Source organism: Drosophila biarmipes, chromosome 3L (assembly GCF_025231255.1).
Source record: "Drosophila biarmipes strain raj3 chromosome 3L, RU_DBia_V1.1, whole genome shotgun sequence".
In the NCBI taxonomy this organism is placed as follows: domain Eukaryota; kingdom Metazoa; phylum Arthropoda; class Insecta; order Diptera; family Drosophilidae; genus Drosophila; species Drosophila biarmipes.
The window spans coordinates 16,971,015-16,987,902 of NC_066613.1; the positions used below are offsets into that span (position 1 = coordinate 16,971,015).

The window sequence follows — 16,888 nt, forward strand, 5'->3', positions numbered from 1 at the left end:
ATCCGCTTTATCCGCTCCACAACCACCCCCGACCCCTCTGCTAATGAGCGGCTTAGCCTCAGTCCATTCCGCTTGGCTGCGTTTCCATAAAGCCACCCCGCATCCTTTATCCTTCCACCGAAAAGTAACCCCCAAAAAAGGCAACTAACCCCTGACCTTCTTGCGGGCCGACGAACGAGGCTAAGTTTTGCAAAACTAAACAAAATCCACTAATTAGTGCGCACGCTTTATCAAAAAATGTTGTTTTTCGTTTATCCAAAAGAGGAGGAAATCACTTTCGTGGCTAAGCGTATTATTATGTGCGTATTACGCATACGCACTGTTGGCCATTTCTTTTATGCGTAAAAAATAACTTATTTGCGGCGTTGCACGAACATAAAAAAGCAGAAGGGAGCCCAATCCCCCTGCGGTTGTAAGTCAAGTAATTAAATTGAAGGTTAATTTATTTTCCTTTTTTTTTTACCACACAGCGTCCTTTTCTCCGGCTGCAGGCAATCAAAATAAGCGGCTTATTAGTGGGCAAAGCCTGTGGGGAGGGGGGCTTTAATGTTATTATAACTAAGTATTAAAGGGGGGTGAGGGTGGTGTGGTACTAGTAGTGTAACCAAGAAGATATCGATTTAATTTCTCACGGCATGCGGAGGCAGGGGCATTACACTTGGACTAAGGCAATTATTACCAGGCATAAATGAGCAACGCCCTAGGAAAATGCTAGGAAAAGCCAGCTAAAGGGTTGTGAAAATTTCCATTGCCTACTTTGGCGCGCACGAGCATAAAAATTGCATTTTAATGACACTTTAATTGCCAGCTGGGTCCAATCAGAACCAGGTATTCTCATCGAGCAACCCCCAAACCCTTCAAAAACTACCCATTCCTTATGGAGTATATAAATATTGTGGCACGTGGCACCAGACGCACGCACACAACGACACCCTGAGAGACCTGAATGTGTTTATAATCTGATTATCCACTCTTTGCAGTCGTTGTCATGCAGCAATATACCACATCTCATTGTCCATTTAATGCGGATACTATCTAACCCACCTGTGTGTCTCTCTTCTTGCTTACAACTTTCAGATACGGAACAATTATATCAACCAAGGCTATTTTAGATAAAACAACAAACAAATGTAAAGGTATTTTTTTCTTCACCATTCTCATCATTATTTTATTTATGTGTGTTTTTGTATAAGTATTATTAGTATGTGTTTATGTATAAAAAAAAGATATCCAAAAGAAACGCAAGAAAAGAAAATATAAACAAACCAAAAACTGAAATTCCATTGATTTATCGAGTAGGTTTTGTTCTTTACTACTTTTAAAAATGCCGAGTGTTCTTTGAAAAATATTTTTTCAAATTTCAAAGTAGTTTATTTTGGTTTTCATATCTACTCTATTACCTATTACTTTCTATCGAACTGAAAATCTCAAAGAACACTCAGTATTTGTTTTTATTTGTTTAAAGTAATCACATTTTTTGCTCGTTCGTTAAGTAGTTGTATTCAAATCATTTTAATAATTAAATATATATTTTTTATTTATATTTTGACAAATTTGATTGGCATTTAGCAGTTTTTCTTGATTTCCTTCTACTGCCCTGAGTTTTTCGGTTCAATTTCTGATCATTTCGCAATCGTGTCATTCATGCATTTCACTTTAATATTACAAATACTATCTACTGCTACCAATGCACTCGACTTATGCTAATAATAACGATTACGATAATGTGTAAATACGCCGATAACTGAACAAGCTGTAAAAATAGTGTATCTATGAAAGACTGCTCCCTATCAATGTGTGTGCGTGTATCGATATAAATATATTTTTATTGAGTGCGTTTTTACTTGCGTTTGGATTTATTCTTTTTTTTAAGAACTCCTGTTTGTTAGCATTTAAGTTGAATCGAATTAATTATTAATTTAATTTTCACCCGTTTTTTCTTCTACTCCTCTTTTCTTGTTGAACGAATATTTTGTTTTTGTTTGATTTTGTTTTTGTTGCACGTGACCCAATGCGAAATTCCCATTATTTTTTTCGGTTCTTGATTGAATTCGATTTCAATTTTCGATTTGTGTGCCAACCAAATATTGGACTATAAATAAACATCTCTTTCGATCTCTCTCTATTTCTCTATCTGTCTCTGCAAATATATTTATATATATATTTATACATGCAATTAAAAAATATAAAAATAAAATTCCCCCCCACCCGCAACACACAAAAACAAACAACAAAAAATAAAAAACAAAAACAACAACGAAAAACAAAAACAAAATATGCTTTTTTGCAGGTTACGGCTTCGTCGACTTCGAGCAGCCAGCCTTCGCCGAGTGCGCCGTAAAAGGATTGCAGGGGAAGGGCGTGCAAGCTCAGATGGCCAAAGTGGGTATCTGGGTGCTTCATAGGCCGGCCATTGTACGTTTGTTTGCATGCAAGTAATACTCACCCCCCACACACCGCAAAAGTCCCATCCCTATCCGGAAAAAAAGCCCGAAGATCCCACCTTGAAACCCCCAAATCTAAACCTGTATTCCCCGAAACGTTCCCCAGTCATTTGTGCATTTCGTTTACCGTGTTCTGACCCCCAGAGCTGCCTCGAGATTGTATTATTTTAGTTTTCTTAAGGCTGAAATTAGTTTTTTAATTTTCGGAATATTTTCTTTATGAAGTTTAAAGCATACATACAAATTGGGTTCCCACTTCCTGAGAAGCCAAACTCTCAGACAGTATTTTTAACCAAATGAGGCGCTACAAATATTTATCTTCTCACGCCGCTGTGTGTGCAAAAATTTGTAATTTCCTTATCTCTTATTTATTTGAATTCCCACCCAAAACCCCCAATCCGAAAAACCCAGAGCCAAACCCCCCAACCTCTAGTTCGTAGTGTTGTTCCAAAAACTCTCTTTGTATAACCGTTTGTCGTATACCAAAAACCACACATAATATCTCTATATAACCGACTATATAGACAGAAACATATTTTTTAGTAAACCTCAAAACATTATTTTAGATTTATTATCTTGTTTTTGTCTTACTTTGCATAGAGGTAGCTTAATTGATAGCGTAATACATTTTATTAGTATACATTTCCATATTAATTGAGAATAAATGCATTTATTAATGGCATTCATTAGTTCTTGTTTATGAAGCTGAAAGTCATAAAATAAATAATCCTTCTCTTTAATCTTCCTTTAGCAGTTGAAATATGATCCCCCAAATAATGACATAAAATGAGAACAATTAAAGTTTTTTAGCGGAATTGTTTGGTAAATTAATTGCATTAAGAGTACACAGTACAGGTATATTTAGAGTTTAGTGTAAAACAAATTTTCTAAGGTATATGAGCATAAATAGAATGCAGTACATCCAATACGAACCCCAATAAATCATTAGGCCTTATTCATCAAGTTAGATTTAGTACTTGGGTACTCCTTACTTTTATACTAGTAATTCCTTTTTAATCAATCCGGGTATTAAATTACATTTTAATAGATTTTTATGAATCAAAACACACCACATTAGAAGAAACATACATCAGTAAAAACAAAATGTTTAATATGCTTATTTAATTTAGTTTCCCAAATAGACCGCCATTTTAAGTTGTTTACTCATACTTCATGTATTTTTTCTAAGTGATATTGTAGCTTAGTTACTAAATGGGAATTGGGTTATATATACTAAATTTAAGTAGATGTTAGTTTAATAACTCATTGAATTAAGTAGCGAAAGTCATGTTTTAAATTTTTCATCCCGATTTTATTGTAGGAGGATATTGTAGCCATCCCAATATTTAAATCGTAAATTCTTATCAAAAATTAGCAGCCACTTACCGCGGCTTACGGAAGCTGGTATCTGGCATCAATTTCAATTTTTGGCCATTCATGCGTGCATATTAATACTTTGTAAACAAATCAAAAAGTTTTTCATTCGAAGAGCTTAGCAACTTTGTTCACTCCCCTCTTGTTAGCTTTTCCCCAACGCTATAATCCGATGGCATTAAAGGCTCATTAAAAAACAAAACCGTAGCCAAACGAAATAATGGAAAGTTTGCTGTACAAATAAAACACAGACCACACGTAAATCCGTAGGCATTAATGATTGTAATCTATAGAGTCGAACCACACTGAAAATCACACACATTAGAAACAGTACAACTAGAGTGTATTTCTCTTCATATCTGATATTCTATATATTGAATCTGTATATTCAACTGTATAAACTGTATACTCGTATTTTGAAGTTATAGCCAGCCAAGTATATAACCAACCTCTACTACTTCAACCTACTACAAAAGTTTGTTGTTTGAGTACGCAAATTGCTACAAACCTGTGCCGGCCAAAAATCAAACCAAAAACCAAATACAATCTAAACTCTAAGTATAACAAACAGATCTCATTAAACTCTAAGACATAATTACTGAGCAGGTATTTAACTTAATTAAGCATTTGAGTTGGCAAATCATTGAATGGAATGAAGTTCCATAGTGAATGTTATCGATTTTATCGATTTCCCAGCTGTTTATAAATCGATTTAAATTTAAATTTTGATTTAGGATCAAAGAAAATAAATCTGAAAAATATCTTAAAGCAAAGTTTTCAAAGATGAAACTACTTTTTATTATATTTATCGACACGATCAAAAGAAGTCTGTACTATCGATAATGCTATCACTGTTTTGCCATCAATATTAAGCATAGTTGAGGGATGAAAGAATGAACACTGCATCTTGAGGGGGTAAATGTTCCATAGGTCTACTTTTTGCATTAGGTATTAACCGATAAGTCTGAGGCATTACATAACATCCACACACACAGACACTTTCGCAAGAGTCAGGCACACTTAACACTCACACTAACACACTGACAACAGACAAACAGTCCAAAAAGAGTTGACAACAGAAACATTTTTGGCAAGCAACTTGAATATTTACTAATGACAAAATCTCTACGTTCTTAATTTCTCTACTCCCCTCTCTCTCGAAATAAAAAAAATATATAAAACAAACACACAACAACCTCACAAACACACAACCACACACACATCAAAATGCATACGCACAACCAATTAAAATACACATGCTTACGCCAACTGCTTTTGTGTAACGTTAATTTGTGTGAAACCGAAACAAACAAACCAAACCAAATCAACCATCCAAATCGAACAAAACAATTTAAACCGATTCAATTTCAACAAACAACCCAATCAACAATCGACAACCAACAACAATCGACAACACCACACCACCCTGATCTGACCCAATTGCATACAACAACCACACAGCAACAGGAACAGGATCCCACAAATTTGTATATTGCAAATTTGCCGCCCCACTTCAAAGAAACTGATCTGGAGGCAATGCTATCGAAATACGGACAAGTTGTTTCGACCAGAATATTGCGTGATCAGCAGATGAACTCCAAGGGTGAGTAGAAAGTTGTTAAAATAGGGTTGCCACTGTACATGTTTAAATTGAAAAGCATTTTCCATTTAAATATTCTTAAATTATATTATATTATTAAAAAGTTTTTCTCCTTAAAACATTTATTTTTGGATACTCAAGAAGACTGTTCTTATTTTTCAATTGGCAACCCTTGTTAAGAGATCTTGAAAGACCCTATTATAATCATTTTCAATTTCCCCCTTAGGCGTTGGCTTTGCCCGCATGGAGAGTCGCGAGAAGTGCGAGCAAATCATTCAGATGTTCAATGGTAACACAATACCGGGTGCCAAAGATCCCCTGCTGGTGAAGTTCGCCGATGGCGGACCCAAAAAGAAGAATCTCTTCAAGACTCCCGATCCGAATGCGCGTGCGTGGCGCGACGTCTCCGCGGAGGGAATTCCCGTGGCCTACGATCCATCGATGCAGCAGAATGGCGTCAGCGTGAACGTCGGAACGCCCATCGGAGTGCCCTACTCCCGGTTCAGCGCCCCCCAGGTGGGTGGCTATCCAGTGGCCGGCTCCCAGTGGATACCCGGTTACATGATGACCCAGCCGATCACTCAGGTAGATGATCAGGTGAGTAGTGGAGTTGCTTCCATTATGGGTATGTGACACTGGACTAAATTAGCAATGCTTTAGGATTCATATGAATAGAAGTCAGAGCTATTTTACTTAATATTAGCATGCTGTTATATATTTAATCTGTGTACTTGTTATGCCTGTTCTTTGTTTTAATCCAGTGTCATGTGGGGTTGTTTTTATCCTGAAACAAGTACTAATCAGACTCCTTTCTCTCCGCAGTACATGCAGATGGCAGCCGCCCCACAGCTGGGAGTCACCTCATACAAACCGGAGGCTGTGAACCAGGTGCAGCCCCGTGGCATCTCGATGATGGTTAGCGGCGATACGGGCGTGCCATATGGAACGATGATGCCCCAGTTGGCCACCCTGCAGATTGGCAACTCTGTAAGCCACCGATCTATGATATCTACCCGAAACTCGAAACTCTTTCTTTCGAGTTTCTTCGTCTAAGAGCAGCCATGCACATTGCTAGATTGATAGATAATTAACATGTGCATATCTGCTGAAATCCTACTGGATTGAAAAGAAAGAAAAAGAGATTTAAGCTCTGTGGCACTGTGATGTGTCTTCTCAGTGTGAGCTTATGCGCGTTTAATCTTGAAAGTTGATACCTAATTTGTACTCTTTCTATTCCTTTCTTTTACTCCAATTAATTTCCTTATGCTTTTAATTTAATTTTTTGTTTGGATTTATTTTTGTATTTTTTTCGTTTCTTCGTTTTCTTTTATAGAACTTTTCTCCATCGTTACAGTATATTAGTCCAACTTATCCATATTATGCACCACCACCAACTATTATACCAACAATGCCAATGACAGATTCCGAACAGGCTAGCACAGCTGCATCACCCGACGAGGCATACACACAGTATCCACATCAAGCCGCTCCCAAATAGGTCTTCGCGAGGTGAGTGAAGTCTTCTCAGCCACTGTCTTCTCTCTGTGCTTCTGTTCCTGTCTCTGTCTCACAGGCCCAAATCACTGTTTGCTTCCCCATCTTTCGCCACCGTAAAGCGCTCGCTTTCTGAACCTTATTTTCTACGAATAACTTACTTTGAAAATGTTCTTTAATAACAATTAAAAATTATTGATCAGCAATGTGTAAAATAAGGTTCAAGTTCAACATTATTGACCACATTTTATTTTATAGATCGTTCACTAACTCGTTATGCGCTTACCAACACTGTTTTGCATGTGCGCGCTTTGTTTCTAGAGCCCCGCTTAGCCCCAAAACAATCATCTCACTCACCCACTTCCATTTGCTTTCACCCGATATTGCCCTTTACCCAAACCCCCAAGAATCCTTCGTTTCTATGAACACTTAAACACATTTACCAACACTGTACCGCCAAACAACACACGTACACTGACAATCATCGGCTTCATGTGTTTTGTGTGCGCTGCTTCTTGTTGCTTGCCTGTTTGCTTCAGAACTGTTCATTCACAATATTTTTCAACCATTTCACTGAATACTAAACAAATGAATTCTACTTATTTATTTTCTTTACAACCTTCTGCGGCTTCTTTTTGAAACAACATCATGGCTCTATTTCTTTAATAGTATAGTTACTAAGCAGTCTAATCTCTGGTAATCCATACTAGGTAAATATCATTCATCGCTCATTCAAATCACTTGCATGTGTCCCGGCTTTAAACATATTCCCGTGCTATAAGAGAACCCCTAACCCAGTCCATTTCCCTGAAATTAAGGATTTTTTAAAGACATTTGTAGTAATTCAAACTTGCATTCTTCTAGCTACAATATATTAGTACCCCATTTGAGTACTATATAAATTAGACGAGAGTGAGAGCATGCCAGGTGGAAGCGGAAAAGCCAAGGAGATGGAGAATCAACAGAACTAACATTAAATGCAGCGGATCGAAAGGAGTCTACAACAACCACCACCACACGAACAAGAACTAGAAGAAACTACTGAGACACAGCATCGGCAGAAGAATCGGAAACACAGCATGCAGTTCACGAAGTTAAATCTAAAGAAAAGCCATCCCCCCGAAACCCAGAAAGCTGAGGCAGAGAAAAAATAATGTATAAAATAAGGAGGTTGGATGTGAGGATGAAGTTTAGGGGATACATGAATACAGTGTAAGAGATGCGTAGGGAAAAGCCGGTCTCCGAAGAGACGAGCGCAGAAGACGCGAGTAAAAAGTGAAGAAAAGCAAAGACTAAACTTAAATAATAGAGAATAGTTATACACTAAATAAACAACCAGAGATGCAACAGCAGAACGGCAACAATTGCCAAACAACAGCGGCAAACGAGAGAAGAGCAGTCGAAAATATTTACAAAAAGAGAACTGCAGGATGCGAAGAAAAGAAGGCAAAGTCAAAGGAAACTCACTTGGGGGTCGTAAGAACTTGAGGAAATCTGCTGAGCAAAAAGAAAAACCATCGCAGATTAGAGATTAGATTAGAAAAAACAGTTGCATGGGGGAAACCGATGGGAAGAGCGATGTAAAAATAGAAGAGAAGAAATAAAAAGAAACTATTTTGCTAATTTTGAGCTAGCAAAAATCTAGCAGACAGAAAAATTGTGAAGTAAAAGCAGAGAAAAAATAAATGTGTGTGCAATGTATGTTAAAGAACCGTAAAGAAAAACAGAGCAAATAAAAAACGAAACAAAACCCATTTCGATGATGATGATATAAACAAAGCATAGCTCTTAAGTCAAAGTGCAGCGGCAACAAAGAAACCCCCAGAAGAACGAAGAAAGCGCAAGAATGTGCGGAAGAAAGCGAAACTTTTTTACCTTAGCGGCAACGTTTTCTTTGTTGTGGCCTGCTAAAAGAAGATTTTTACGATGAAACTCAGACTCTACCTTTGTTTTGTTCTGTTTGTCTAATTTGTAATATTTATTTTGTATTTTTGTTGAAACGTGTTGAGCAGCACAAAGAACGGAAGCAGAGGAAAGCGTAGATAGCCACAAACAAGAATGGAGATCTTTGGTTTGTTTTCTCCTTATGTTGGTTTCTTGAACCAAACATGCAAATTGTATAAAGCAAAGATCCGAAAAAAAAACAAAAAACATTAAGAAAAATAAAATGAAATGTCTATTTCCCCCTTTTTGACATTCGTTTTGTGCTATCCAAGCAGTCAAAAAGAAGAAAACAAAATTATAAAAATGAAATGAGAAGAAAAGCCTTTGAAGAAGGCAAAAACCTAGTATTAAGTCGTAGCAAAACAAAAATAAGAAAACACTGCAGTAAGCAAAAACAGATTTAGTAGTTCTAGAGATCTATAAGAAAGCAGAAGGCGACGGGGAGAATAAGCAAAAGCTTAGGAAGACCGAGAGAAGAACGGGAAATCTTGTACTAGTTTTTAGCATATTTTTTGTGCTCATCAGTCGATTTAATGAATGAATTTTTTGTAGCTGTCTACAGTTTTTTACGTTAACTGTTTTTTAGACATATTAATGAAAAGGAAAAAAACAACCTAGATATAGTATATTTTTTCTGCATATGACGAAGTTGTTGGGGAGCAGAAAGCGAAGAGACGACAGGAGAAGAATGGCGTTTGATTAGCATGGAAACCAAGAGGCAAACACTTTTTAAAAGGGAATAGCGAAACAAACCGAGAGACAAACACACAAAAGTAGCAAAACACAGAAAAAGAAAATAAAATTTGAAACTGTAGAATTGTAGTTTAGCTTTGTGAAGAAAGGCCGGTGAAGAATGTAATTTTTGAAGGATCAGCAAGGATCGAAAAGAACAACAACAGCAGAAGAAGCAGCAGCAACAACAACTGGCACAGGCAGTGGCAGAAATGTATAACAAAAACCCAAAAGAAAATTAATGTTAAATTGAAAATGAAAATAAGAAGAATTAAGAAAGCAGAGAAACTACGTTTAGTAAACCTAGTTGATAAGCGAAGATTTCTTTAGTCTTGTAAGCGCCTCTTAAGTGGAGTTGAGGAACGGAGGTCGGAGTTTAGAATTGAAATTGAACCTTTTTCAAAGCCTAGCATATTTATTTTTCCGAGACACACACACACTGACACAAACACATACACACAGTGACACACAAACACCGACAACACGGACACAACACCTATCAAGCCTAAGCATTGTATTTGTGATTTTTTCGAATGTTATTGATTAACGAAACACGATGAGCGAAACAAGAGAAACAAGGGAAACATCAAGTGGGCGGCTGTGGGTGGGAGGAAGGTTGGCGAAGAATCTCCGTTTTGAGCAAGGACACCCTCACACACCACAAACAACATTCCTGAGCAAAGTCTTTGATTTGATTTTGATAAATATATGTATGATTATATATGTATTGATACGATGATTTGATTTTCGATTTAGAGTTGTCGAGTCGCCTAACTGAACTATCTACATATATATACATTATATATATATATACATATATAAAAACGTAAGAAACACAACGCCAAAAGTCTTCCTAAGCCTAAAACCAAAATAACAACAAAACGCAAATGTATTTTTTTTTTTAATTTTTGTCATATTACAATTATTTGCTTTAGACTGACTACGAACTGAAACTGTAACAATAACAACAAATGCAGGATTGTAAACCCCCAAAATGAAACGTTTATACACCTGGACTCACCTCCTAAAGTGCAGGCATCGGAGAAATATTTATATATTGCCCAGACATTCCAAAAGCGAAAAAAGCCAACAGCGAAATTTCACGCGAGATGCCTGCATTTGTTGTCCTATACAAGAAGAATCACAAATACAAGAACCACTCATTGGGAGGATATTTTTGAAAGATTTTCAATCCTGTTTTCCTCAATACAACTACTACTACAAACACACGCCCACGCACACGCATACACCTCCTAAAAAAAACCCACACAAAGTGCAATTTTCTTTCTGTAGTTTTCATTGATTTTACTTTGTTAGCAGCAAAACACCACTTAAGCAAATTGAGAAAGCATTAAACTAAGTTATTTATAAATCGACGGAAGCAGCGAGAAGAGCTGGGGGCGTGTCTTATCGCCCCCTCCCTAGGAAAGTGAAAATGAAATTTATGTTTTAGAGAACGGGAAAGAAGTCGAGTCGAAGAAGCGGGAGAAGAAACCTAGTATATAAGATCAAAGCCTAGTGCGTAAGTCTAGAGAATCTAAGTACAGTGTTGACAAGCAAAGAAGAACGCAGATGCGGAAACGAGTAGCGTAGAGCGAGGCAAGAACAGTAGCAAGAAAGACGGAGACGAGTAGGACATATGATTTCTAGTTGGTAGCGAAAGGAGAAAGAATAGGGGTTAGTTGGAGTGCGACACACGTAGAAAGTTGTAGTTTTTGTGTAGTTAGAGCGACAGTGTTGGAAAACGCCGAGTCGCAGAGTTTGAGGTTAGGTTTAATTTTTGAAAAAAGAAACAAACAGAAGTAAATGAAAAAGGACGAACGGATAAAAGCATGGACGTTGGAGAGGGTAACAACAAAATCAACCGACGAGGAGTGTTCTAATCTAAAGCTATACTGACTTTTTGAGTGTGTATTTGACAAGAAACCAAACTTGGAACTCGTTTGTTTTGCGTCTGTATTTTGTTTTAATTTAATGCGTTTTTAGTTTTTTAACTAATTTTAAGTAGTTAATTTATTATTTGTCTTAAAATCGCCGAGACCCTAACCAAGATTCAAGATTGCTTGGGTTTCTCGCCCCTGATTGAATGAGAACCTCTACCACGAGGAGCGAATCGATTGAATTTGATGCAAGTGTTGAAGTAATTTTTAAAATGCAAACAAAAAAATGTCTAGTGCGTAAAATTGAAAACTAAAAACAACAAAAATTTCAATAAAATCTAAAAAAAAAACAAAAATAAATAAATACCCTTGGTTTTGAGTGCGTTTTTCTTCGTTTAGTGTTGCGTTATCCTTCGATGTGATTTCTTAGTAGTAAAATGTTTGCCATATGAATTACCATTAAGCTTATTCAGCCCCACACCTAATAGTTTCCAATGCCGAACTCCTAAATTAATTAGACCCCCTAAATTGAATTGTGTTTCAAGCAGGAGGCAAACTTAGTCGTCTTAGTCGTTGTTTAGGGGCGGGCAGAGCAGAACGTGAGAGGCGAGCGGGAGGAATAAATAAACATTTTTTAATTAAGCCAATTTAAGGAAATGATGAATATATATTTTTTTGACAACTTTTTTGACGAAACCAAGAATATAAACAAAACAACAAAAAACAAAAAACAAAATGAAAAAACACATAAAAGTGAGCGAGAGCGCGAAGCCAGAGGAAATGTACGCTAGCAAATCGATGGGACAGGCAGGATGGTTGCGAAAAACAAGCTCATTATATTTAAAAAATAAATAAGAAAGTTTCGAGGGAATGGAGAGTGCAGTGGCTGGCGGAGAAAGTGGTTGGGAGAAGTGAGGGAAAGGACAAAACACGACGACAAAGGCGTAAACTAACATTAAGTAACCTTAAAATGCAAGCAGCTAATTAACCTTAGAAACAGAAATACTTCAATGAGAGTAATGTACATTTCGCTTGTTGCTATTTTTAAGTTTTAAATCAAAGTCTTTTAAAGAACTTTATTCATTTCTTATTAACAATGATAAAAACGGAAAACCACAAAAAAATCAAGCCAAGCAAATGCGCAAGCTGGTAAAATTAAATCAGAAGAAACAAAAAACAACTACATCTCTCTTTGTAATCCTCCAGAATAAAACCAAAAAAACGAAACTGAAGGAATATCGATCGAAGGCATGAGGATCCTTTTCAACTCTCTGTGTATTTTTTAATGTATTATTTTTTGCATCAATGTGTGACGCTTTTAAGCATTTTTATATGGCGAAAGAATTGTATTTAAATCTCTAGTAAAAGCTAAAAAAAGAACACGAAAACCGAAAAACTCTAAAAGTGACAATTGACAAGAAAAAATGCGAGAAAGCGAAATCTTTGCTACAACTTTCAAATTTATACGCGTACTTTTTGTGCCCTCAACTTTAATGCAAAAGATCGTTCATGAAGGCGAACCGAATTGGAGATCAAGAGATAATAGTTAAAAACCGAAAAATAAAAATGAAGAACGTTTAAAAATGAGAAATTAGTTTAAGCAAACATTTTGCAGCTTTTGTGCTTATTTCGCTTAAGACTAGTTGAACAAGAAAATAAAAAAACCCAAAAAACAGAAAGTAAATGAAGAAAAAAAATTAAATCTAGAGTTAAGTAAAAAAAGAAAAGAGAATAGATCAGTATAGAACAGAACCGAAAGCGGGAGAATCAAGCAAGAAGCTAAGCGAGGGCGGGTTGAAAAATACCTGGCCCGATTAAAAAGCGACAGAAGGCATTAAACCGAACATAGCAAAAGATTTAAACTCTGGACGTGCAAATGCTGTCATCCAAAAACCCAAAAAAAACCAAATGAAACTGAACTTTTTCTGAATCAATAAAAGACAAATTGATTTTCTGTAAGAAAACAAAATCGAATGCATTTTTTAATTCTCAGGGGTTGCAGGGGCTTGGATTTATTTGAAGGAATAGCATTTTCCTGGAAAATATCACACTGGGGATGAGGTTCACCCCAAAAAGGAAGGGTTATCCTGCCGTGGATGTCATCCTCTCGAAGCCTTCGACCTCGTAAAATGTTTAGGCTTGTGTGAGGAGGGGGTGTTGTAATGAGTTCCTCCCTCAGGCTATCTTTTGTCGCCCCCCAACTCGTAAATAAAGTCCTTTGTTGGGATCCCAAGGCATATGAAATCCCTCCCTCAGCGAGCCTATGTGTGCGTGGCGGAGAAGCCGCTAGGATGAGCCCCAAAAACGTTGACAGCAGTTCGTCCTGCTGATTTTCCTGCTCTCCTGTTCGTTTGACTTGTTTGATGGTTTTATGAGTGTCAGACTTTGACAGCTTAATAGACATTTTTATGGCAGGCATTCGCCATTTCATTGTTATTGCGAGGCGCCGAGTGGGCGGATTATGGAGTTTCCAGGGCGAAAAGGAAAGCGGAAGTCGCACCCCCACAAAAACCCAGCCTTCCGGCAAGTTCCGGGACAAAACCAGGGGATGCTGGAAGCGCCAACACAAAAGTTTTACTACCGAAACACACACTCAGAAAAAAAAATACTTTTTATATTTTATTGGAAATCACTTTTTTAATTATTAAAAAATATAGATTTCCTTCTCTTTTATTAAATTATAAAATTAAATTTTAAAGATTTTTATTTTTTAGAACTTTTTTCCTGAGTGTATACACACACAAAGCATGCATTTGAGTGTGTGTGTTGAGACCCTCCCCCAACAAAAGCATCAACATTCGTTTGCTTGTTTCCTTATTTTGGTTTTCTGGCAGCATGGAGGTCTTTTTGGGTTTTCTGAGCACCTGTTCGCCTGTTGTTTTTTGTTTTAGTTGTATGTGTAAGGACAACAGGGATGCCGAAAGGTCATGCACTCTCAAAATCCGGTTCATAGTCTCCACAAGCCCAGGTTTTCACGAGGTATTATCATTATCATTAAATTTTTCGAAAACTGTATTATTTGTTGTTTAATATCAAATTGCGTGGAATTTTTTAGTGAAAACAATTCCCATAATGCTTGCCTTTGGTACCAATAAACACAGCCATTACAAAGCCAAATTCATGTATTATTTATTTATTGTTTATATCTAGTTCAATTGCCTTACGGGTATTCTGATAGGCATGCTACTTCCATTAGTTCGTGTACAGAAAACTGTTTAAACTATAAAAACTGACACTGTGACTGCCAAGCCGTACAAAAAACGAATTGTTAACTGTTTGCACGTCTATATATATATATAGGTTACATACGCTATATTCGCTACCACGTTCGATATCAATTTTTGTGGTCTTGGACAAATGGAAACAATGGCTAACAAATTACGAACTACGCGAAAACAAAATCATATAAAAATCGTTAAATTTACACGCCACCAGCTCACTTGCCGCCAAAGCCGCCCATCAGGTTCCCCAGGCCGCCCAAACCGCCCGCCGCTCCCTGCTGCAGTTGCCTCATCATGTTCTGCAGCCCGCCGACGCCGCCCATCTGCTGCAGCATGCGCGGGTCAATCATCTTGGCCATCTGCTGGTTGAGCTTGGCCATCTGTGTGGGATTGACGTTCTTGGTCATGTCACCCTGCTTGAACAGGCCCTTTACGCCGCCCATCTTCTTCACCACCGCCGCGAATTTCGTATAGTGAGCTATCAATTCCTTGACCTCGCGTTCCATGACTCCGGCGCCCTGGGCCACGCGGATGCAGCGGTTCGGCTGCTTGCTGAAGAGCTTCGCTCCGTCCCGGTTGTCCAGTTCGTTGTCCGACATACTGTCCATCATCGTCATCATGAGCTTGATGCGCGCCATCGACTCCTGCTCGCCGCCCTTGGTCATGAAGTCCTGCGAGAAGCCGGGGATCATGTTCATGATCTGCGAGAAGGGGCCCATCTTCATGATGTTCTGGAACTGCTCGTACATGTCGCGGATGGTGAAGTGGCCGTGCTTGATTTTCTCCAACAGTTCCTCGTTGCCGTCCAACTTCAGTTCGTTTACCTGTTAAGCAGTTATGATAATCAGTACGTGTTGTGAACTAATATATATAATGGTTCAAAGTATCCTTTTCTTGACACCTTCGAAGCCTTAAGCCCACGTGTCTGGCTCACCTTATCTATCAGTCCCTCGATGTCGCCCATGCCGAGCAGCTTGCTCACGAAGGGTTTCGTCTTGAAGGGCTCCAGATCGTCGATGTGCTCGCCCGTGCCGATGAAGATGATGGGCGACTGAGTGGCCGCCACTGCGGACAAAGCACCGCCTCCCTTGGCATGGCCATCCAACTTGGTGATGATCACGGAACCAATGTCCACCTTGTCCTTGAAGGCCTTCGCCTGAGCCTCGCAAGCCTGTCCAATGGTGGCGTCCATCACGAAGATGATGTTGTCGGGACTGACGGCATTGGACACCGCCAACATCTCCTCGAACAGCGATTCCTCCTGCTTGTGCCGACCCGACGTATCCACGATAATCATCTCGAAGCCCTCGCGCTTAAACATATCGACACCCTCCTGGGCAATGACCACAGGATCGATTTCCGTGTAACTGCCGTAGAATGGAATGCGTGCCTTGGTGGCGTTCTGCTTGATCTGATCGTAGGCTCCGGCACGGAAGGTATCGGCGCACACGAGGCAGGACTTCCAGTTGCGCTTTTGGTAGTGATAGGCCAGCTTGGTGCAGGTGGTGGTCTTGCCCGAGCCCTGGAGGCCCACAAACATGACCACGTTCGCCTTGCCCTTGATGGGCTGGTAGGGTTTCACGCCGGGATCGACCAGCTTGACGAGTTCCTTGAAGACCGCCGACTGGATCATGCGACGCTTGTTCAGACCGCCGGCCATCTCATCGAAATCGATGACGGCCCGGACATTCTCGCGCAGCTGCTTCACCAGCCGGATGTTCACGTCCGCCTCCAGGAGCGCCGCGCAGATCTCCTTGAGCATGGAATTTAGAGCCTCCTCATTGATGACGGTCGCCTTGCTGAGCGAGTGCAGCGCCGTGGTTATCTTGCGACCCAAATCCGCGAGAACCATCTTGCCGGTGGTGGTTGTGTGTGGTGCGGCGTACGGACTACTGGCAGCTTGTGAATTTTGCTAGGGGCTAGGTGCACAGGGGCAGCTTGAATTGTATATTTTTTGGACTTTCTTTCGCCTGACACGTCGATGTGGAAGAGGAAGACCCTGCTGACCACTGGCCATTCGCAGCGGGCGCGTTTGCAGCTGTCAAAACAAAGCCCGTCATCGGGCATCGTGGTGAATGGCAGTTGGCGGGAGAGCAGTAGTGCTGCCAAAACTAGCTAAATGTGATTTTTAAAAAAGCTAAAGCTAAAATGAAAATAAGAAACCTTTTAATAGCTATTTTGTATGCTTTCAAAGTTTTA

General features: G+C 38.9%; 2 protein-coding genes across 18 annotated transcripts in view; one reads left to right on the forward strand and one right to left on the reverse strand.

The window, feature by feature from the left end:
• Positions 1-8,666, forward strand: part of LOC108034852 (protein alan shepard) — a 129,075-nt gene extending 120,409 nt beyond the window's left edge. For 6 of the 17 annotated variants that reach the window (XM_017109990.3, XM_050886326.1, XM_044094777.2 and 3 more), the window contains 7 exons: positions 1,078-1,136; positions 2,291-2,415; positions 5,280-5,421; positions 5,645-6,015; positions 6,241-6,405; positions 6,752-6,927; positions 7,777-8,666. In XM_017109990.3, coding sequence (XP_016965479.1) covers positions 1,078-1,136; positions 2,291-2,415; positions 5,280-5,421; positions 5,645-6,015; positions 6,241-6,405; positions 6,752-6,916 — 1,027 coding nt within the window. In that variant the 3' untranslated portion in view covers positions 6,917-6,927; positions 7,777-8,666. Of the gene's footprint in view, positions 1-1,077; positions 1,137-2,290; positions 2,416-5,279; positions 5,422-5,644; positions 6,016-6,240; positions 6,406-6,751; positions 6,928-7,581; positions 7,623-7,776 lie in introns of all 17 variants that reach the window. The other 11 variants (XM_017109997.3, XM_050886323.1, XR_007763755.1 and 8 more) reach the window with 10 other exon arrangements.
• A 5,919-nt stretch (positions 8,667-14,585) lies between these two features.
• Positions 14,586-16,716, reverse strand: LOC108035553 (signal recognition particle 54 kDa protein). The gene is made up of 2 exons (XM_017111222.3): positions 15,624-16,716; positions 14,586-15,513 (listed from the first exon to the last, which is right to left on the reverse strand). The coding sequence occupies exons 1-2, from the start codon at positions 16,539-16,541 to the stop codon at positions 14,905-14,907; spliced, it is 1,527 nt and encodes a 508-aa protein (XP_016966711.1). The 5' UTR covers positions 16,542-16,716; the 3' UTR covers positions 14,586-14,904.
• Between the last annotated feature and the right edge of the window lie 172 nt (positions 16,717-16,888).

What these genes read in the sequence shown, in the direction of transcription:
- LOC108035553 (XM_017111222.3), bottom strand. Translation starts at nt 16,541, where the DNA reads ATGGTTCTCGCGGATTTGGGTCGCAAGATAACCACGGCGCTGCACTCG. An exon ending in TCGAGGGACTGATAGATAAG is followed by an intron (nt 15,514 to 15,623) that starts GTGAGCCAGACA and finishes ACTGCTTAACAG; the next exon opens with GTAAACGAACTGAAGTTGGA.